Source organism: Sinocyclocheilus anshuiensis, unplaced genomic scaffold (genome assembly GCF_001515605.1).
Source record: "Sinocyclocheilus anshuiensis isolate Anshui unplaced genomic scaffold, SAMN03320099.WGS_v1.1 scaffold287, whole genome shotgun sequence".
Lineage (NCBI taxonomy): Eukaryota > Metazoa > Chordata > Actinopteri > Cypriniformes > Cyprinidae > Sinocyclocheilus > Sinocyclocheilus anshuiensis.
Genome location: NW_015552557.1, coordinates 601,648 through 622,456, shown reverse-complemented (window position 1 = coordinate 622,456; position 20,809 = coordinate 601,648). Strand labels below are relative to the sequence as shown.

Here is a 20,809-nt window from a genome sequence, read left to right as displayed (position 1 = left end):
TGTGTGTGTATATATATATATATATATATATATATGTATGTATGTATGTATTTGTCACACTGTAGGATTAAAAATGGATTAGTAAAGGCAGAATTATGAAAATAAATACTGATAAGTCACAAGATTGTCCCTTATATATGCTTACGTTACTTAACTGCTTAAAATCATAGTATTTAATACAAAAAAGTTAATGGACAAGTATTATGTCAGTCCACCACCAAGCGCAAAATGTCTTGTCCTTATTAAACTTAGCTCTCAAGCTCTGAAAGTAAGAAGAGAAATTCTCAGAATCGGGCTATTATTAGCATTTTTGCACTTTCTGCACCCAGAAAAGATGCTGGACACCCAGGATCTATTTCCAACGATAGGATTAGGCCTGATCTGTCAGTTTGCCAGACATATAAAGGGATCGGTCTCCTTTTTCTCTGATGTCTTGGAAGTGTCAGGCATACAGAATGCAAAAAAAGAAAAAGATTTGCATCATATGTACCTGGCTTTGTACATCCAGTATTAAGTAAAAGTGATTATGAGGATATCCTCTCTTGAAGGGAGAGAGAGCGCCCGGCTTGGCACTTCAGAGCGCTCGCACGTTTACATTCACAGTGAGGAGCTGACAGACACAGCAATGCTTAATTTACCAAGCTCACTATTAATTTAATTGGAGGTTGATGGATAAAATATCACACATGCAATGTTTTAAATAGCCAACTGTGTATGTAGGGTCTGATACGCCTGTAAACAAAAACAAACAAGTATGTTATGTATCTATTAATGGACTTTGAGCAGACAAGTGCATAGAGAAGGATTTGAGATATTAGAAAGCTTATTTTGAGATCTCAGGCTTGCAGTAAGGTCTTAAATTGTTGACACATATCTGTGCTGATACATGCAAGACAACATCAGCAGTCCATCAGCATCATCCAGTTTTCCGATATTTACCCGCTCATTCCCAGACAAACAAACAAAAACGATCTCCATTTGTGTGTCAAGGATCGTCTGCTGCACATCAGCCTAAAAGCAAGATCTCATGAGCTGAGATTAGGCTTAGGTAGCTTGATATCAAGATCTGGTTTACTTAACTTGTATTAGTAATGTTGCAAATAAAGCATTGGAAGATTTAACTGTATTTGTTTGTACATAGATGTTTACTAAATGAATAAATAAATGCAGTGGTGAACTGAGTTTAAATAATTTTATTGTGTGAAAATTACACTGTGATATGAAAGACATGAAAGTCACATAAATCAGAATCCAGTACTCCATTGAGCAGTGTAATTATAATTAGATTCTATTATATATAAGCTACCGTTCAAAAGTGTGGGGTGGTAAGATAATGTTAATGTTTTTGAAAAAAGTCTCTTCTGCTCAGCAAGGCTGCAAGGCACAAAAAACAGGTACAGTAAAAACAGTAATATTGTAAAATAATTTGACAAATTAAAATAACGGTTTTCTTTTTTTATTATATTTTAAAATGTAATTTATTCCTGTGATCAAAGCTGAATTTTCAGCATCATTACTCCAGTCTTCAGTGTCACATGATCTTCAGAAATCATTCTAATATGTTGATTTGCCACGTAAAAAAAAAAAAGCTGTTTCCTTTTTTGTTTTGGGATTCTTTACTGAATAGAATTCGGAATGTATTTATAGAATACATTTTAATCAAAAAGCAGAATTTATTTGAAAAATAAATCTTTTGTAACATTATAAATATCATTTTTGTCACTTTTGATCAATTTAATGCACCCTAATGAAAGTATTAATTTATTTTATTTTTTTAAATCTTACTGACCTTATTTATACTTTTGAACTTATGTGCCATTTTTGTTCTCTTTTTTTGTTTTTTCTTAAGAGCAGGGGAATTTAGGTCATTGCAAACCTGGAGTTGTACCTCAACTACATAACTTGCGTCAGTGCAACTGTTGGCTCCAAAAGAGTCCTGAAAAAATCCTCAGAGGTTATTTAAAAGACAGCAAATGTAAATATTCTGTACATGTATATGTGCTGATTGAACAAATAGTACATAGAATGAGAACTGGACTTTGATTTGCACTTAGTTTTCTGTTATCAACACACACACACACACACACACACACACACACACACACACACACACACACAATCTTTCATTTTTAATCATTTTGTCACTTTCAAAAGAATGAAAACCAGCCTCAAACAGCAACAGAGTGAATGAATGTAAGTTGGCAAATGTGAGCCAATTAGATACTATTACAAACCTGAATACGTTTTTAAATGCAGTTTTACAAATGATAGGGATGTGGCTTTCAAATGACAGATTGCTATCAAATAGCACAGATTCCTAACTGATGGCGAAGACTTGACAGAGCAGCCTTCAAGTGATAGAGATTTTTCATTGTGTTGGACCATTAGTTTTATGAATTTGTATGTTTTTTCATGCCGTGAAGAAATATAGAACTATAATATAATATAATTCCACTAATGCCAACATTATTTCCGAGCCTATTCAAAAGAATGTTGTGGTTGATAGTATCAAATGCAGTGTTAACCACCATCGGATAAGAGCAGGTCATTTGAGACAACTCTGATGAGAGCAGTCTCAGTACTATGAGTTGGTCTAAATCCTGTCTGGAAATCCTCTCTGATACCAAAGAACATAGTTGTGAGTGCCCTTTCTTGTATTTTTGGAAGAAAAAGGAGATTCGAGATCAGTCTATACTTAACATTCTCTAGACTTAAGTTGTACAAATGTAGACAACACTTCCTCTCCTGTAGCAAAGAATGAATGGAATTGTTCCTCGGGGGTGTAAAATGCACTGTCTGATGCAATCTGTAGCAGATGGTTGCATAGTTATAATTTTCTTTCAGATAGTTACAATCTTGCAAGAATTTGATAAAGTTATTGCTGCTGTGCTGTTGGGAAATGTCTGAACCTGTTGAAGCTCTATTTCATGTTAATTTAGCCACTGTGTCAAAGAAATACCTAGGGTTGTGTTTGTTTTCTTCTAAAAGATTATAAAAGTAAGCAGATCCAGCAGTTTTCAAGGCCTTTCTGTAGGAAGAAACACTATCCTTCCATGCAATTTGAAATTCCTCTAGTTTTGTTTTCTTCCAGCTGTGCTCCTTTTTTCCGGGCTTCTCTTTTTAGGGTGCGAGTGTGCTCATTATACCATGGCATTGGACTGTTCTCCTTAATCTTCTTTAAGCGTTAAGGAGCAACCATGTCTAGAGTGCTAGAAAAGAGAGAGTTGATAGTTTCTGTTGCCACATAGAGTTCTTCTAAGCTATCTTTAACCTCCATGGAACCTTTGCATTGCACAAAAGGTTATTTATAGTATAACAAAGTTCTTTATATTATTTAAATGTTTTTAACACTAAGAAAAAATGGTTCATTTAAGAACTGCTCACTGAAAGGTTCTTTAGGGAACCAAAAATGGTTCTTCTGTAGTATTGTTGTGAAAACCCCCTTTCGAAAGTTTTTTTTTTTTTAAGAGTAAAAAGTTCTACATTCACCGAACAGAAATGTTCCCTCTTGAACAGGCTTCAGGGAATGAATGCTCAAGCTCTTGTGCAATCCAGCTGCAACCTAGAGAAAAACACTTTCGGTGAAGAGCAAAGGTCAACGCTGCCATATTCCCTGTGGATACCTGAAACACAGCTGTTATGTAAAACAGTTGTCCAATGACAGGGATGGTGGAGACTGAATTTTGGGTCTTTGGGTGGGATTATGAAATAACCCCGGAATCGCGTCCCTGTATAAAAGCAGCTCGCAGGAATCCAGCTGCAGCACTACAGATACACTTCAGATCAAGGTACGCACCTTGAGCATTAGGATTTGTTTAAAGGACAACAAAGTAATGCATTTTTTGGTCTTTTCATAACCGTTACTAACGTACTCATTTTTCACAGCTCAAGCTCAGAAGCAGCATGCTCAGGCTCTGCATAGCTCTCTGTGTCCTGGCGACATGCTGGGCGCAGGACTGTCTGGTGAGCAACATCACCGTCAAACAGGACTTTGACAGGATGAGGGTAAGTCTGCCAGTATTTTTCTTCAATCCATATGTTAATTTTGAGCTTTCGTTTCTCATACATATCCATTGACCTTGTAGTATCAAGGAACATGGTATGCCGTGGCCAAGAAAGACCCTGTTGGTCTTTTCCTTCTTGATAATATTGTCACCAATTTCAAAGTGGAGGAGGATGGAACCATGACAGCCACCGCCATTGGTAGAGTCATCATTCTCAAGTGAGTTTGAATGGCATTTTATGCTGTTGTTGTGCAAAAATTGCACTTAGGCAATAGAAACTATTCTATTTTCACATGCCGTTTTACACTTCAGCAATTGGGAGATGTGCGCCAACATGTTTGGCACTTTTGAAGATACCGAAGACCCCGCTAAGTTCAAGATGAAATACTGGGGAGCCGCAGCATATCTCCAGACTGGATGTAAGTGTAGATTTATCATAATTTATTATTATTATTTTATTATATACCAAGTTCTGTCATGAAACTCTACATGGCACAGACTATCCTTAACCTAACTGATGATATCCTTAGTACTAAACGACTTGTCACAAGCTGATTGGTTCCCGTTGCATACACAGCCAATGAGCTTGCTGCTTTACATTTAAATGGCTGATTAGCATTCGCTTGAGCATTGCAGCACGCTTTCAGAGTTCCCCTGAAATCCTCCACCTTCCCCAGCTCCACCTGTATAGATCTGCTACGGGTTATTTTATATGCTATTTGTGCAGCAGCACTATGTCTTAAATACTCACACCACAATATCGGCTTATGTATTGGCAGTAGCAAGTTCCTGTACTTGCTTGCAGCAGCAGCAATAATCTACAAATACAGCAATAACCAACAGCAGCACCAATTCAGCAGCAGCGTAGAAGATCTATTCCGCCAAGACCAAATACATTAACATTGTCGTATCCATTACCATGCTAAAATCTTCAGAGAGTTCTCATGATAGAAATATTAATATATATTGTTATATTCAAAAATCATCAGGTAAAATTCAACAGGTAAAAAAAATCTGATCTTGCAAAAAACTATGAAAATGGTTAGTTTATTTTTTTAATTTTACTTTATTTTTATATTTACTTTATTTATATTATACATGTTAATATAAGTAATATCTATATATTTTTAATTTATATATATATATATATATATATATATTTATTTCAATTATTTAACAATTTAACAAACTTTTAAACATTTTTTTTTTTAATATATTTTATTTTATAATACATATATTTTTTGACGAGTCAAATGCAAATGTCTTGTAAGCATGGTCCTTATTAAACCTAGCTTGTGAAATGTGAGTAAATCATGTTACGTAAAACCTGACAGCTCTTCTGCTCATGACCTGTCTCTGACTGTTCCACAGATGATGACCACTGGATCATTGACACTGACTATGATAACTACGCCATCCACTACTCCTGCAGAGAGCTTGATGTGGACGGAACCTGCTTGGACGGTTATTCCTTCATCTTCTCCCGATATCCTGACGGCCTCAGGCCTGAAGACCAGAGGAATGTGACTGAGAAGAAACAGGATATCTGCTTCCTGGGCAAATACAGACGCGTTGCACACACTGGTAAGATGGTTGCGCCTCATCAATTATTATTATTAGATTCACTCATAAGTTCTAAATGTGCTGACGTGTTTTTGTTTCTTTAATTGTGCAGGTTTCTGTGACACTGCCTAAACGACCACTAAACAAAGAGCTTCTGAGGATGTAATCTGACATGTTTTATATTTCTAACTGATATGTAAATACAGACAATAAGCATAATCCTTAAAAAAAGAATGCATAATAATTTAGCAATAAGTAAAGGGGAAGATGTTTAATAATAATTTTACTGCATAATAAGTGCATGATTTAACTGTTTTTTATTTTTTCAAATAAACTTAAAAAAAAAGTACTGACTTCAGTGATTGATGCTTGTAAACTCACTGTCACCAAAGTTTTATCAAAGGTTTGTCTGAACTCATATGAACTAACAATACAAACAGAACTGTGGTAAATCAATGCTTTTTGTTTACAGAGATGCTAACAAAAATGTTGTGCAACTTGAACCATGATACAGAGTAACTGGTGTCAGCACACATATTATAGACCAGTATGAGGATGAGGAAATAATCATATTTACATTCATGTATTAGAATAAAGGAAAGAGGCTGAGGAGAGATTAAAGTAAATCTTAATAGGCCTATATATACAGTAATGTGCAAAAAAACAAAAAGAAACAAGGTTTTTGCTGTCAATGATATCACTTTACATTTCCAAACATTCCTTTTGCACACTTTGTTGGTTATCATGAAACAATCTGTGAACGTGCAAAAATCATTTTATGAGCTGAAGCTGAACATTGAGGGGATTCTGACTAAGAAACATCATCCGTTTCATCATTGCGTTAATGCATTCAACATATACAGTGGTGGCCAAAATTATTAGAACACTAGTATTTTCACCAGATTGAAAAATTGCTTTAATGTTTACATTTCCAAACATTCATTTTGCCATTAATTGTAATAATCCAGTGAGATTTTTGTTTGTACGCGGAGTCTGACAACAGCCAGTGCTCCACCCAGAGATCTGATCTCACCATCATCCAGTCTGTCTGGAATGACATGAAGAAACAGAAAAAACTGTGCAATGTCTCCAAGATACTTGAGATACGTCACCATGGTGTGCTAAAAAATTTTTTTAAATATGAATGGGAATATACTTTAGAGATCTTTTTCTCATAAGAATTTCTGGGGGCGTGGTCAACATGCATTGGAGAAAAACATTTATTTCATAATGTGAGTTTCCCCCCACTTTCAATTGTTTTACTTCAATGAAAGGTTAGAATGTGAATTTTTTGAATGAAAGATCAAAAATAATATTTTTATTTTTCACAGACTCCTTTGCTCATATTTACCAAGGGTGCCAATATTAGTATATAATACATCTCCAGCCGGTTGTTATCTCAGAATAAACCCCGACAGGGTGATCAGGACTCCGTTTATTACACGACTACTTGCCACATAAGTAAATAATTAGACGCGAAATATTGATCTGAGTTGAAATATTTGAACGCAAAGCTTCCGTGAAGACAGCAGTTGCGAGCAAGCGGCAAATTCAAACTATTTCATAATGTGAGTTTCCCCCCACTTTCAATTGTTTTACTTCAATGAAAGGTTAGAATGTGAATTTTTTGAATGAAAGATCAAAAATAATATTTTTATTTTTCACAGACTCCTTTGCTCATATTTACCAAGGGTGCCAATATTAGTATATAATACATCTCCAGCCGGTTGTTATCTCAGAATAAACCCCGACAGGGTGATCAGGAGGGATAACATACCTCGGAATGTCACGACTGACCAATCAGAATCAAGTATTCCACAGAGCCGTGTAATAATATACATTAATATTAAACATCGCTAGTATATATACATCACCGTATATTAAATATTTAATTTAAAATGTACATGATACATATTAAAAATAAAAACTATTTATTCTGTTATGTAAATATGTTGACTGAACAGTTTAAATAACCTGAGTAGGACATTAGGAAAAATTCTACAAATTTATTTGGACTCCTTGTCCAGTTTTTCTCATATTTCTTGCCTGACAGTGAAATAATGCATGACACTTCCCTGGAATTAGACCAATTCTCCTCCAGCTACGGTGCTTCACCTAATCCCATCTTTAAATAGTTTAATGCAGGATTTACACACAGTCTAATTCAAGACAGAATTGGTTTGCAAAGTCAGGACTGATGGATGCTTCAGAGGTACCATGAGGATACAAAGGGAAACTAGGAAACAAACCAGTCTTTTTCCTTTATTCATATATGTGGAGTACACAATTCAGTGAAGGACTCTGTAAATAATCTTACTTTTGAGGTACAACACTGATAAAAAATAAAAAAAAAGGGGAATATGCTAAATATTGTTTTATTTATCGAGATCAACCTTATCACCAAAAGAGAAATAAGAAAATAGCATTTACATCTGAATTCATAAATTAATGAAAAAAAATGTCAAATTTAAAAATTTGACACTAAAAACAGTAATAAAATACCTGCTAATATAAAATACTGAAACAATTCTTTGGAATGGTGACTATAATAAAAGTTAAAAAAAAAATCATCCTACATCATAAGATTTCTATGTTTTCAGAAGCGTGTGTTTTAGCTGAAGCAGTAGTCGAGGTGGGCGAGCAGCTCTCTGTGCTGGCTGGTGGGGTAGGAAGCGCCACAGTTCGGACACTCCAGCAAACTCTCATCTAGTAGGTTATGGACTTTAGATGGAGACGTGGTTCGATCTTGAATAGTCAATCTCTCAAAATCCATCCTGTTACAGGAGCTGGGCTCAGAGAAGCGAGACTCTCTCTGCTGTTTCTGAGGCACAAGGTCAAAACAGGCACATTATTACACAAGAATATGACGCACATGTCAATGATCATGTCAGGACACATCACGGAACATCTCCGAACTCACGGCAGACTCCAGGCGTGTAATCTGGTCTCTGGCCTTCCGAAGCTCTTTCAAAACTTTATGCAGCTGGTGCTGTAGAGTTTGACGGTCCAGTTTTTCATTTTCAGATTCTCTGGCCGACAACTGGATCTAATGATGGTCAGTGACAAAAAAAAAAAAAGGATCATAAAAATAAAATAATCTTTAACAACTTTTTAGCAAAGAAATTTTCAGCAAAATTTTACATTTGATGACTCCAAAAAATGTCATGCAGTGTGGGTAACCATTAATAAAAATGATAATATTTTCCCTATTCAATAATACATGGGACTGTATTTGTTTTAATTAAGTTGGTTGCACCATATGACTTTAATTTGGTGGACAACATTTTCAAATATTTATAATTTTTTCACAAAAAACTGTTTTTGTTTTGTTTTTAAGAATATGAATACTATGTTCAAAACAGATGACTGACTGAATTGCATTTTTAATGTATTTTTTAGAATTAACAGAGTCACACACACAAATAAAATAAAGTGTATCATATCATTTAAGCCAGGAATGAAATCAAGAAGCATGCTGGATGTTTCATTCACAGCTCTACTATTAAAAGCTGGTGTTACAGGATGATACAAATACCTGTTGTTCCAAACTAGCGATTCTTTTCTGCTCCTCCTGCTGAGTCATCAGGGATTTCTGCAGTAGATTCACCTTTCAAAACAGAAAACGTTTAGCTTTTAAACTTTAATTTTTTTTGCAGATATTGTTAATGCACACATAAGTTGCTTCAAAAGAAATGAGTAGTTATAAACCAATATATCAGGCAGGGCTGTGTTTCCTGAAAGCATTGTAGGCCAGTCAACTTTAGGCTCACGATGCTTCTGGAAAAGCCAGTCTGGACTGTTCAATCTGTTAATATTTGGCCATTTTGAGACCAGCTTCAACTGATAATAGTGACCAATTGGATTGTTCTATCAACCAAAATGACGTTCATATTTTATGAAACTGCAAAAAATAACTTTCTTACTCAGTAGCTTCGTCGTTTTCCAGTACAAATATCTAAACATTCTTAAATCAAGGTACAGTTACTTGGGAAGCAAACTGTTAATTTTTAAATCTTGTTTTATGAAAAATGCATCAAAATAATGTGTTTATAGTTAAAACAAGAAAAAAAGTCTATCAGCGGAGTAAGAAAAATATAAACTTAATTTAAAGGTAAACCAATTTTTTTCTTACCCCACCGACAGATCTTAGAGAGAGTTTTCCTTCTTAAGTAAATGCATCTTGCTTTCAAAAATGTTAGATTTGGTAACTGAAAATAAGACAAAAATACAAAGTAAGAAATTTGCATTAAACATCTGTACCTGCATCAGTAGTTCGGCCACCCTCCTCCTCTCCTCCTCCAACTCTCCCTGCAGTCGAGCGGTTCGCTCTGATGAACACCTCTCCTCCTGCTCACGTTCCCTCTCCTCCAGGAGCTGCTCCCGCGCCTGAGCTGCTTCCCGGCTCTTCTCCTCATACCTTCCTCTCAGATCCTCCAGTTCTGTCTGGATTCGGGTGACTCGGGCCCGTTCGGCCTCAAGTTCATGCTGAGCCACCTGCCCAGACTGGCCTGAAGAAACAAGAAGAGAGAATGAATGATGTTACTGGATTATACAGACCCTATATGGATGGCCATTTGGAGTATTTTCTATTCATATTTTACCATCTGAATTGGCTTCTTTGTGCTGTTGTTGGAGTGCTTGATTTGTTTCATTTAACTGCATCTCTAACTCTTTGGTCCTGGCCAAAACGCCCTGAACGTAGGCCTCCCGCTGCTGGTCATAAACAAGCCAGTTATGGTTCTTCCCCAGGGCCTGGACTCAAAGACAGAGAGAGGAACGACATGAGTCTGGAAGAAACACCAGGAAGCTCTTATCTGAACTCTTGAGATGTGAACTCACGTCTCGCAACTGCTCCTGAACCACCGCAAGCTCACCAGACGGAACCTGTCAGGAGACCAGTGACACATAAACGTCAAAATAAACACTGGATAAATGGTCAACAAATGAAATGGCAAAGAAGCACAATGCATCTCATAAATGATAAAAAGGAAAGATAAAACCTTTTTACATCTTATTAACATCTTATATTTAGAAATTAATTAATTAGAGGTTTGAGAACCTCCAAATGTAATGCACTGTAATGAAAAGTCCTGTTTATAAGCACATTTTTGACTGATGCCCTGTTGGACTTGCAGAAACTTCAACCAACAGGCCAACAATCTCTTAAAGCAGCACTATGTAACTTTTTCTGTTCAAAATTTGCAAAATGTATATTATGAGCGAGTACATCATGAATTCATCTTCCAAACCGCGTTTTTGTCTTATTCCGAATCACTACGGTACACTTATAATAAGTACTTATATTTGGACTATTGTAGCCTGGTCGGGTCGTCGCCGCTGCGGAGTAACACATACCTGCGTGAATCGCCATAGACATAAACTTAGAGAAGTAGCTCCGGTTGGAATGTTCTTCCGCGGGATGTGTGCAGTTCTGTTTATTAACCGCAAGAGCGCCAGAAGTTACATAGTGCTGCTTTAACAGGATGAATCGCCCCCAACCTGAACATTAACCTTAGTATAGTGTAGGTAGCACTGATTTTCTGAACTCTGAACTTTTCTAGACAGAAGACTGTGTGATTGCGTTGATCAATGAAATCAGTTAACTCTGGTTTGCACTTGGGGGAAAAATATCACGCAATATGTTAATAGTTATTATAAAATAGCATGAGTATAATATTTAAGTATCAATAAACTGTAGTTCAAATATTATATTCTTAAGAATTAGTTGTGGTCTACTAGCATCACTCCCTCAGCACTAGTTAGGTGACTTCTCGGAGCAAGAAACTAGTTGATTGATGAAATACTGCCATCTAGTGTGTGAACCTGACCATGCCTTCATTTGCCTGGAAATATCCTTATGCTAAATGACAGGATGTTACATAAAAAGTTGTGCTCTTTTTAATAAGCCCACAAGAAAATATGCGCATAACAAGAAAGTAATTTCCGTAGCTGTTTCAGGAATGATAAATAGTAATAAATTATAACTGATGAGAGAGAAGGCAAATCCAAGAATGTATGTGTGCGTATAGATAGATAGATAGATAGATAGATAGATAGAGTAAAAACAGCAATATTGTGACATATTACTCCAATTTAAAAGAATTGTTTTGTATTTTTATTGTATTACAATATAATTTATTCCAGTGATGGCAAAGTTGATTTGGTGCTTAATTATTAATAATGGTTCTTATTATCATCAATGTTGCTTACATTTTTTTTGAGGAAACTTCACTCAACTGCAATAATCATTGATGAACAGAAATCTCAAAAGAACAGTATTTATCTGAAATAGAAATCTTTTGTAACTTTATGTACCCTTGCTGCAAAAAATATATATTTTCTTTGTTTAATCTTACACCAAACTTTTGAATGGTAGCAAATTGTGGTTTCCACAAAAATATGAAGCAGCACAACGGTTTTCAACATTGATCGTGTGACACTGAAGACTGGAGGAATGATGCTGAAAATTCAGCTTTGATCACAGGAATAAATTATATTTTAAAATACATTCAAATAGAAAACAGTTCTTTTAAATTGTAGTAATATTTCACAATATTACTGTTTTACTGTATTTTTGATCAAATGAATGCAGCCTTGGTGAGCAGAAGAGACTTTCGAAAATATTTTTAAATCACAATTATTCCAATAGAAACTCCACATTTTAAGCTTAAAGGGGTCATATGATGTTGCTAAAAATAACATTATTTGGTGTATTTGGTGTAATGCAATGTGTTTATGCGGTTTAAGGTTCAAAAAACACATTATTTTCCATATACTGTACATTATTGTTTCTCCTCTATGCCCCGCCTTTCTGAAACGTGTCGATTTTTACAAAGCTCATCGGTCTGAAAAGCGAGGTGTGCTGTGATTGGCCAGCTATCCAGTGCGTTGTGATTGGCTGAATACTTCAAGCGTGTGACGGAAATGTTACGCCCCTACCATACTGCGATGCCGTGTACCGTGAGCGGAGGCTGGCGGGCTTGTGGCAACCACATGTGATGACCCCGGGCTGGACTCTGCTTCGTCCACGGTGAAAGCCGATCCGGCGATCCACAGCGCGAAGTTGATGTATTTCCTCAGCGACCAGCACGGATCAGCTCCAGGCATGACGAAGCGGATATCGTCCTCTTTTGAAAGACCAAACAAAGTAGTTTCGCTTTCACAACGACACACACAGTGTCTTCATGACATGGCGGTGGCAGCAAGTAAAAAAGTTACGCCTTCTTTCTTTGCGTGAACATTTGGGCGGCGTTATGCAAATCTTCCCACATCGTGACGTAGACATGTGTGGGCGTGTTAGAACGAGCCGTTTTAGGAGGGCGTGGACAAGTCTTAACTTTTATAAAGAACATCTCTTTGGGTTTGAGACTTTAGTCTTTGCAACTTTAGGGATTTTATCTATGCACGAACAGCTTGTAACACTTCAAAGAAAAAGGAAAATTTGAAATTGCATCATATGACCCCTTTAACATGCTTCACAGAACATTTGTAAATAAAATGAATGAAAATCCACATGAAGCCATATGAAGGGTCTAAAGTCGACTCCCCTACCTTTTGTTTCTCAAGTGTGTCACACCTCTCAGAAACGGCACAATACTTGTTTTTCAGGTCTCCGGTCTCCTTCGAGAGAGCCTGAAACTGTGTCTCTCTCTGTTCAGCCTCCTGTTGTTTCTGCTCCAGCTGGCTCTGCAGTGAAGACACCACATCCCCGTGAGCGGCGCGCAGCTGCTGTCTGAGGCTGGAGATCTCCTGCTCCTTCCCCAGCAGCTGCTGCGAGTTCCTCTCCCTCTGCGTCTCCAGAGCCAGAATCCTCTGCGACACCACAGAGTCATAAAAAGGGACAAATACCTTCATAATAATACTCTCGAGTCTTTCACTTCAAGAAACAGTCATGAGGAAATGTCAAACAATCTCTGCATACATCCAGACTGACACATAGAGAGCTTTCTTGTCATTTTAAACAAAGCACCTTCAGATTTCAGGTATAAAGGCATGAATTCACCTCCAGAAGTTTGGCTTTGTCCGAGTCTGGATGTGTGTTTTGATGTCTTCCAGCTCTCTTCGTGTCCTCCAGACTCTTCTTCAGCTGCTGGTTCTCTCTCTTCAGTTTCTCCATCTCTATCTCCATTGATTTTGAATGGCTGCTTTTAAAGCCCAGTTTATTCACGATAGTCTCCTTGGCCCCCTTCGCCGCCATGTCTGGAGTGATGTCTGGACATAAAAGACAGTAAAACTAACCATAACAAAATCGAAACCAACGTTCATCTAGAAAGTACAATACAGATATAGCGAATAGTAAACAGCGAAAGTCCTGTTTAAGAGTGTTGTACAAATTAATCTAAATAAACTATTTACTTACGACAAGAACGAGTGCTTAATTGTAGAAGTATATCAGCATCAGTCTGTGGAAACGGTCCTGTTTCACTTCCGTGATATTGAAAACAAGTTTAAATACGGCGCGTCCTGCGTCATATCCGGAACACGCCGCCTGGTAAAGACAGATGGCGCACTGAGATTCTGTATGTTAAAGAAGATGATTGGGATATATAAAACTAGGAACAACATTTTTGTTTACAGCAGAGATGGTAGCTATCCTTATGGCATTAGAGTGGGTATATGAAGTAAGACCGGATAAAGTAATAATATGCTCTGACTCAATGGCAGCTCTTATGAGTTTACAATCATGGCAATCAAATAGAAAAGACATTTTAATAGAAATCATGATTACACTATATAGTATTAAACAGATAGGGATAATTACTCGGTTTATATGGGTACCTGCACATGTGGGGATTCAAGGTAATGAAGAGGTAGATAAAATGGCTAAAGAATCCTTAAATATGGATGATCCAAGTATAAATATTGCACTCAGCAGAATAGAAGGGAAACAGTTAATATTAAATGCATGCAATATTGTATGGCAGATATACTGGGACTCATGTCAAACAGGTAGGCATTATCGCAAAGTAAGTATAAAGAGAAGAAAAATCATTCATAACATAAGTAGAAGGGAACAAGTCATTTTAACACATATACGAACAGGACACTCAAATCTTAACCAAACACTATACATTATAGGGAAACATAATACTGGTCTATGTAATGTTTGTTTAACAGAGGAATCAGTGGAACACGTTATGATGGTATGTACAGCATATGAAAGAGAAAGAGATCGACTTAAAGATGAATTACAATCCTTAGGAGTTAAAGAATTTTCATTAAGTAGTATCCTGAATGATGGTCCAAATGCAGGAAAACAAATAAGTGCAATCATGAGATTTCTTAAGAATTGTGGAATAATGAACAGAATTTAAGATTTAGGTGAGTACATTCTCTTCACACTCCATCACAGTAGGTGGCGGTATGCACCTATGAAGTTGGTTCGCAACCCGCCATAAAACCAAAAGAAGAAGAATAAGAAGAGATTTCTCTCTTTCAATCGGACTGGGGACAAAATGGTGAGTGATCGACTCCCCTTCACGATCCAACCTAGATCAGAGTCATCCATCCGTTTTTGAACACATGCTATTCCGTATATTGTGCATAAAAGGTAAGCGAATGATTTGCTGTGGTTATGGAGTGTAACTTAACCGCAGCGCCTGAGTATTTTGCACGTGGTAAGTGATCGACCGTAGGGGAAAATGGCAGTGTTCTGCCTTTGTTGTGAAAACCTGGCAACCTCTTCATAAAAGCAGTGGCGACCTCAAGAGGAGGAAACGGTTCGCAACCCGCCATAAAACCAAAAGAAGAAGAAGAAGAAGAGATTCTGTAACGTACGAGAACAAATCTCTCGCAAACACTTCCACAGGCAGGCTGTGATGCTGTCTAAAACTAAACTAATGTTTAATGTAAAACTTAGCATTATAATAAAAAGCTGTAATGTAATCCGTAGTGTATACAAACATTTAAAGTAACCATATGCTACTAAATAAGACACAATAATAACCCTTCATATGTACACTACCTGTCAAAAATGTGGAATAATTGTTTTTAAATGTGTGTGTGTGTGTGTGTATTTAATTTATTTTATTTTCTGTCTCACCAATGCTGCTTTTATTTGATCAAAAACCAGTAATGTCAATTATTACAATATATGCTACTAAATAAGACACAATAATAACCCTTCATATGTACACTACCTGTCAAAAATGTGGAATAATTGTTTTTAAATGTGTGTGTGTGTGTGTGTGTGTGTATTTAATTTATTTTATTTTCTGTCTCACCAATGCTGCTTTTATTTGATCAAAAACCAGTAATGTAAAATATTATATTTATTACAATTTAAAATAACTCTTTTAATATATATCTAACATGTAATTTATTCCTGTGATGTAAAGCTGAATTTTCAGCATCATTACTCCAGTCTTCAGTGTCACATGATCCTTCAGAAATCATTCTGATATGCTGATTTGCTGCTCCAGAAACATTTCTTGAAAACATTTGTGATAAATTATTATTATTTGTTTTTGCCGAAAATTGACTTTTTGATGAATAGAAAGTTCAAAACAAAAGCCTTTAGGTAAAATAGAAATCTTTTGCATGTTTTAGTATCATTTTTAATCAATTTAATGCATCCTTGCTGAATACAAGCATTCATTTCGAAATAGACAACATAATAAGTCAAGTTGTATGTTTTATATTATACATTTGAAAGCATCATAAAATTAGTTGCAAAATTATTGCTTTTGATGACTCAGTTTCTATTTGAGGGCATTGGCAGCTACAGTGTTGAATACCTTCTCATCAGTCAGTCAGAGTCACTTTAAAAAACAGAGTCAATGATCTGATGCTGGCAAATGAGAAGAGTGTGAACGTTTGGGGCAAGGTCAGTGGTGCTGCTGTGCGGGGGATGATGTTTGGGTTTTAGTGCTGCATCTGCACTAAACTGCAATAATCTGCACTAATGACACTGCAGGCTGATGCAGCTGTTTATCACTCGCTAGAGCACGCACGCATGCACACACAAACTCGCCATACAGAAGTACAACATGGGCCTCCTATTGCTCTGGGTATACTGTAGAGGGTTTGTTTTGAGATATGGGTGTTGAAAGACTGTCGTCCAATTTGGGTCAGAAATCCTCCACACTCTTGCAGCAGTATTCCTTTGTGTTTACTTAGTAATGCAACATCCATTTTAGAAATCCAGCTAATCGAAGATTCTGCAAGAGAGGAGGGAAAGAGCTCGAGTCTGTCAGGATTTCCAGTTTAATAAACACTGAATGATGGGAGTCCACACACACACACACACACACTGTGTTTAGCACAAACACAGCTGTGATCTGTGCATCTTAGTGGATGAAATGAAACGGCAGTTCACACACTATGGTCAGTCATCATCCAGTTTGGTGTACAGATCATTCAAGCAGCGTTAGATCATTTGTAATTGTCGCATACAGCAGATATAGCGGGTAGAATGCGGTTCCTCATTAAATATCTATTCCCTCCTGGCTGCCTACTACTCCTCCTCCCTTGAGACTTTCTCATTCCACCCCTTCACTGTTCGCTTAACTGGATAATGGCAGCCATCTTTTATTTCTCTCACTCCCTCTCTTATTCTGACCTTCTGTTTGTTCGTTTATTCTTTTATCTAGTCTGTCTGTCTGTCTCAAAGTATGTTAGTCTATCTATCTATCTATAGTCAAAGTCTCTGTGCTCTTCTTCTCCCGTCTCTTTCCACTGTGACCAAGTAATGGAACAGAAATAAATCGCCAGACCTAAGACCAGACCAGTATGTCCAGTCATATCTCACACACCTGAAGAGGGGCATATGGTATCCCTGGCAACAGAAGATTCAAACTTAGTCCCCCTAATAACTAAGGACAAAGAACAACCCAGCAGTCAGACAACGGAGGGAATTCACAGCTGTTCCACATCCTTTTAATGCTTTATTCTGTTTCCCTAGGAGGATACATAGAGGGAAAGAGTGCTGCTTACAAGACTATCAAAATATTTGAGAAAGAAGGGTGCATGCAAAAATAAGTGCACAATGTTTGGAATAGCTAAATATTTCATACATTTCAGCTCTTCATCATTCTATCAGGGTGGATTGAAACAAAAGTGTTTATGTATTCCCATGAGCCAAAAGGTATCAGGAAAAATAAAGGGATGTATTATAAATCATTTTTAAAAAAAGATATAAAGGAATACATGGATTTAACCAACTGGACCTACCATAAATATAATCATCACATATCACAAGTTCTCTAGTCTAGCTAGCATATATGCAGTATCATTGAATCTAAACAGAAGTGAAATGCACAAAAGCTACATCCATTCACAACCAGAGAATGATGACATCAGTGTCCCTCGTTACAAACCCAACGTCCCACATGTCAAAATCTCATCATCATACATTCCTCTTTATATACAATTCAAAACCTACAGCAGTAAAATCCCCATGAGCTCGACAGTATTACCAGCCAAATGTCTCGTTTGGATCTACAGGACGGGTTCATTAACACAACGTCTAAGTAATACAATATTGCAAGATTCGGTTGTGATTTGGCTACATTTAGCTACAGATATTTCAGATTACACAGTGTATATAAATAACCCACCAACACAGTTCAATACAAAGGTTTGCAGCAGACACAGTGTGTTTTTAGAAAGACTATTATTTCCAGAAACAATTTTACTATGTGATGAAAATCCATTTTGCCTGTGAGTGCTTGCATATTTTCCTTTATCAAAAGGGGTGTGGATTTTAGGGTTGTTAGCTATATTTTGTGTAAGCATGACTACACACGTGTCACGTTCAAGAACGGTCACATTTTCTTGAGATAAAGACAAATGAAAAGAAAGAAAGAAAAATAAAGATTTGATTGTCATTTGAAAAATTTAAATCTAAATTTTCAAAAATGTACAGTATATAAGGACATGAAAATAAAAAAAGCTAACTTGTTACTAAGATATCTCTCCTCTTTACTCACAAACGGTTCTCAGAGGTTTTGAAAACAGAACAAATGTTGTCGATGTAGTAAATCAAGTGTGTCTCTGATATAAGGACGTGATCACGACTCACGACTGAGGAGATCCACTTCATCACATGTGAGCCACTTGACAATCTTCAGAACATTTGGTGTGTGAGTCTCATTGGGAGGAATAATCTGACAAACCTATGTCTGTATTTCGGTTTGGCTTGTTTTCTGCTTCTGGAGAAGGAAAAACACTTCTCCTCAATGACAGCGTGTGAGTGCAGCCAGTCTTTACAGAGCGTGAGCCACAGTTGTTCATGTTTAGGTGTGAGAGACTCCAACAGCCTCGGAGCAAGTGCCAAGGAACGAACGCAAGAGTAAAACTCTTTTACTCTTTTCTCATTGATGTGTGAGACTTCAGTGAAGCATCTTGCTCCATCTGTTTGAAGGATGTTGCAGATTACCAAGGTTTCTTTCAGAGAGCAAAGTCATCCGCTTATTGATTGCTCTCTATGTTGTGATTGCTGTCACAGCAGCAGTGGGGCAAAACAAATGGGCCGTGGTGTTCGGGTCAGTGGTCTGATGTGAAGCTGGATTCCGTGGCACACTTGCTGCACTCAGGATTTGACATTAACTGAAAAACGCAGATAAATCATGTTAGTGATGTAAAAAAAACTACACTACAGTCTCATTATTATCTTATATCTTTATCTTATATATAATTTATCTTACATATCTGAATCAGCTCTGCTCACACTGAACGTCATGAATTGCATACTAGGATGCTTTTTAAACGGTATTAAAGGACTAAAATCCATTAAAAATGTACACTACCATTCAAACGTTTGGGGTCGGTAAGATTTTTTGATGTTTTTGAAATAAGTCTCTTATGCTCACCAAGGCTGCACTTATTTGATTAAAAAACAAACTGCTAATATTGTGAAATATTTTTGCCATTTAAAATAACTGTTTTCTATTTGAATGCATTTTAATTTATTCCTGTGATGCAAAGCTGTATTTTCAGCATCACTGTCACATGATCCTTAAGACATCATTCTAATCGGCTGATTTGCTGCTCATTAAACATTTCTTATTATTATCAGTGTTGAAAACAGTTGTGTTGCCTAATATTTTTGTGAAAACTGATACATTTTTTCAGGGTCTTTTGATGAATAGAAAATTCAAAACAACAGATAGATAGATAGATAGATAGATAGATAGATAGATCTAGTATTTAACATTCGCTTTTCATAATCCAACCAATTCTCAATGGATTAAATCCAGTCCTGTCCTTTTTATTACTAAATGTCCTATTCACACGAAATGTGTCACATAATGGAAGTAAATGGTTACTCATTTGTAAGACGCTTTGGATAAAAGCGTCTGCTAAATGACTAAATAAATAAATAAATGGGTTGCTGTTTCATTGATGTCAAATCAGGGGAGAGATTAGACTGGATTCTGTTAGTTACCATCAATGTTTGTGTTCCATCAATGTTTCATATCACAGTGTAAAACATTGGTCTGTGATAAACTACATCAATCTGTTGTGTCATTTCTGAGTCATTTGTAATTCATATATTGTTCATTATTCAAGTCATTAAATGCAGTCCATGTGAATGTCTTCTAATCACCCACAGCTTTATAGAACATTTTTCTCAACATTAGAAGAAAAGGCTGAATGTCCACTGGGAAAAAGCAGCAGTATTTAAACACTTCAAAAGCACAGCAAAAGAAAGAAAATCTCCAGCCACAAAGCATTCTCTGCTTCCTGACCTACTTAGATGTCCTATCTATAGAGTTATGATTCAGATAATCCGTTCTGCATAAACATTCGGCATTGAGGAGCATATTTCATGTTGAGTGAGTGAGTGTGACTACGAAGAGGAGAAAGTCCCACGAGGCTCGGGTGAAGAGGTTAGAGATGGCTTACTTGACAGATTCACGGCGCATGCTACGATGATGACAGCTCCTCCCACCAGAGAGACCACAGAGAGCAGCTTGGCCACGCGACCCAGTCGTCTCGCTCCGTCTATGTTCCCCTGCTCCAGACTGTTCCGCGACTAACAGAACATGACAGTGAGATCTGAGCTTCCATTAAAGCACTTTACATATTCAACACTGTAACACACAATGAAAAATTCAGCCTGTTTACTGCAAGGAAAATAATAACATAATATTTCTACACAGACAAAATAAATATTCTATGAAACAAGAACAAGTTTACAACAAGAAAAAAAGAATTCTTGTAAGATTTTAAACATTCTATTAGACATATAATGTGTTAAAATGTCAATCAAAATCAACATTATTAAAACTGAATATAAA

The 20,809-nt window shown here is 36.6% G+C and overlaps 3 protein-coding genes across 4 annotated transcripts in view; 1 reads left to right on the top strand and 2 right to left on the bottom strand.

Moving 5' to 3' along the window:
• Nucleotides 1-3,701: 3,701 nt before the first annotated feature.
• rbp4 (retinol binding protein 4, plasma) lies at nucleotides 3,702-5,768 on the top strand. The gene is made up of 6 exons (XM_016455239.1): nucleotides 3,702-3,788; nucleotides 3,886-4,005; nucleotides 4,086-4,222; nucleotides 4,317-4,423; nucleotides 5,376-5,588; nucleotides 5,680-5,768. The coding sequence occupies exons 2-6, from the start codon at nucleotides 3,904-3,906 to the stop codon at nucleotides 5,697-5,699; spliced, it is 579 nt and encodes a 192-aa protein (XP_016310725.1). The 5' UTR covers nucleotides 3,702-3,788; nucleotides 3,886-3,903; the 3' UTR covers nucleotides 5,700-5,768.
• A 2,287-nt stretch (nucleotides 5,769-8,055) lies between these two features.
• On the bottom strand, nucleotides 8,056-14,046 carry cep55l (centrosomal protein 55 like). The gene is made up of 9 exons (XM_016455237.1): nucleotides 13,927-14,046; nucleotides 13,570-13,778; nucleotides 13,119-13,379; nucleotides 10,407-10,451; nucleotides 10,169-10,319; nucleotides 9,828-10,075; nucleotides 9,103-9,174; nucleotides 8,488-8,613; nucleotides 8,056-8,388 (listed from the first exon to the last, which is right to left on the bottom strand). The coding sequence occupies exons 2-9, from the start codon at nucleotides 13,762-13,764 to the stop codon at nucleotides 8,179-8,181; spliced, it is 1,308 nt and encodes a 435-aa protein (XP_016310723.1). The 5' UTR covers nucleotides 13,765-13,778; nucleotides 13,927-14,046; the 3' UTR covers nucleotides 8,056-8,178.
• A 4,393-nt stretch (nucleotides 14,047-18,439) lies between these two features.
• The window catches only part of LOC107664582 (proline-rich transmembrane protein 2-like), a 9,366-nt gene continuing 6,996 nt past the window's right edge, over nucleotides 18,440-20,809 (bottom strand). For both annotated transcript variants that reach the window (XM_016455193.1, XM_016455194.1), the window contains exons 4-5: nucleotides 20,415-20,544; nucleotides 18,440-19,115 (exon numbers count right to left, since the gene is read on the bottom strand). In XM_016455193.1, the coding sequence (XP_016310679.1) occupies nucleotides 19,099-19,115; nucleotides 20,415-20,544 (147 nt within the window). In that variant the 3' untranslated portion in view covers nucleotides 18,440-19,098. The remainder of the gene's footprint in view (nucleotides 19,116-20,414; nucleotides 20,545-20,809) is intronic.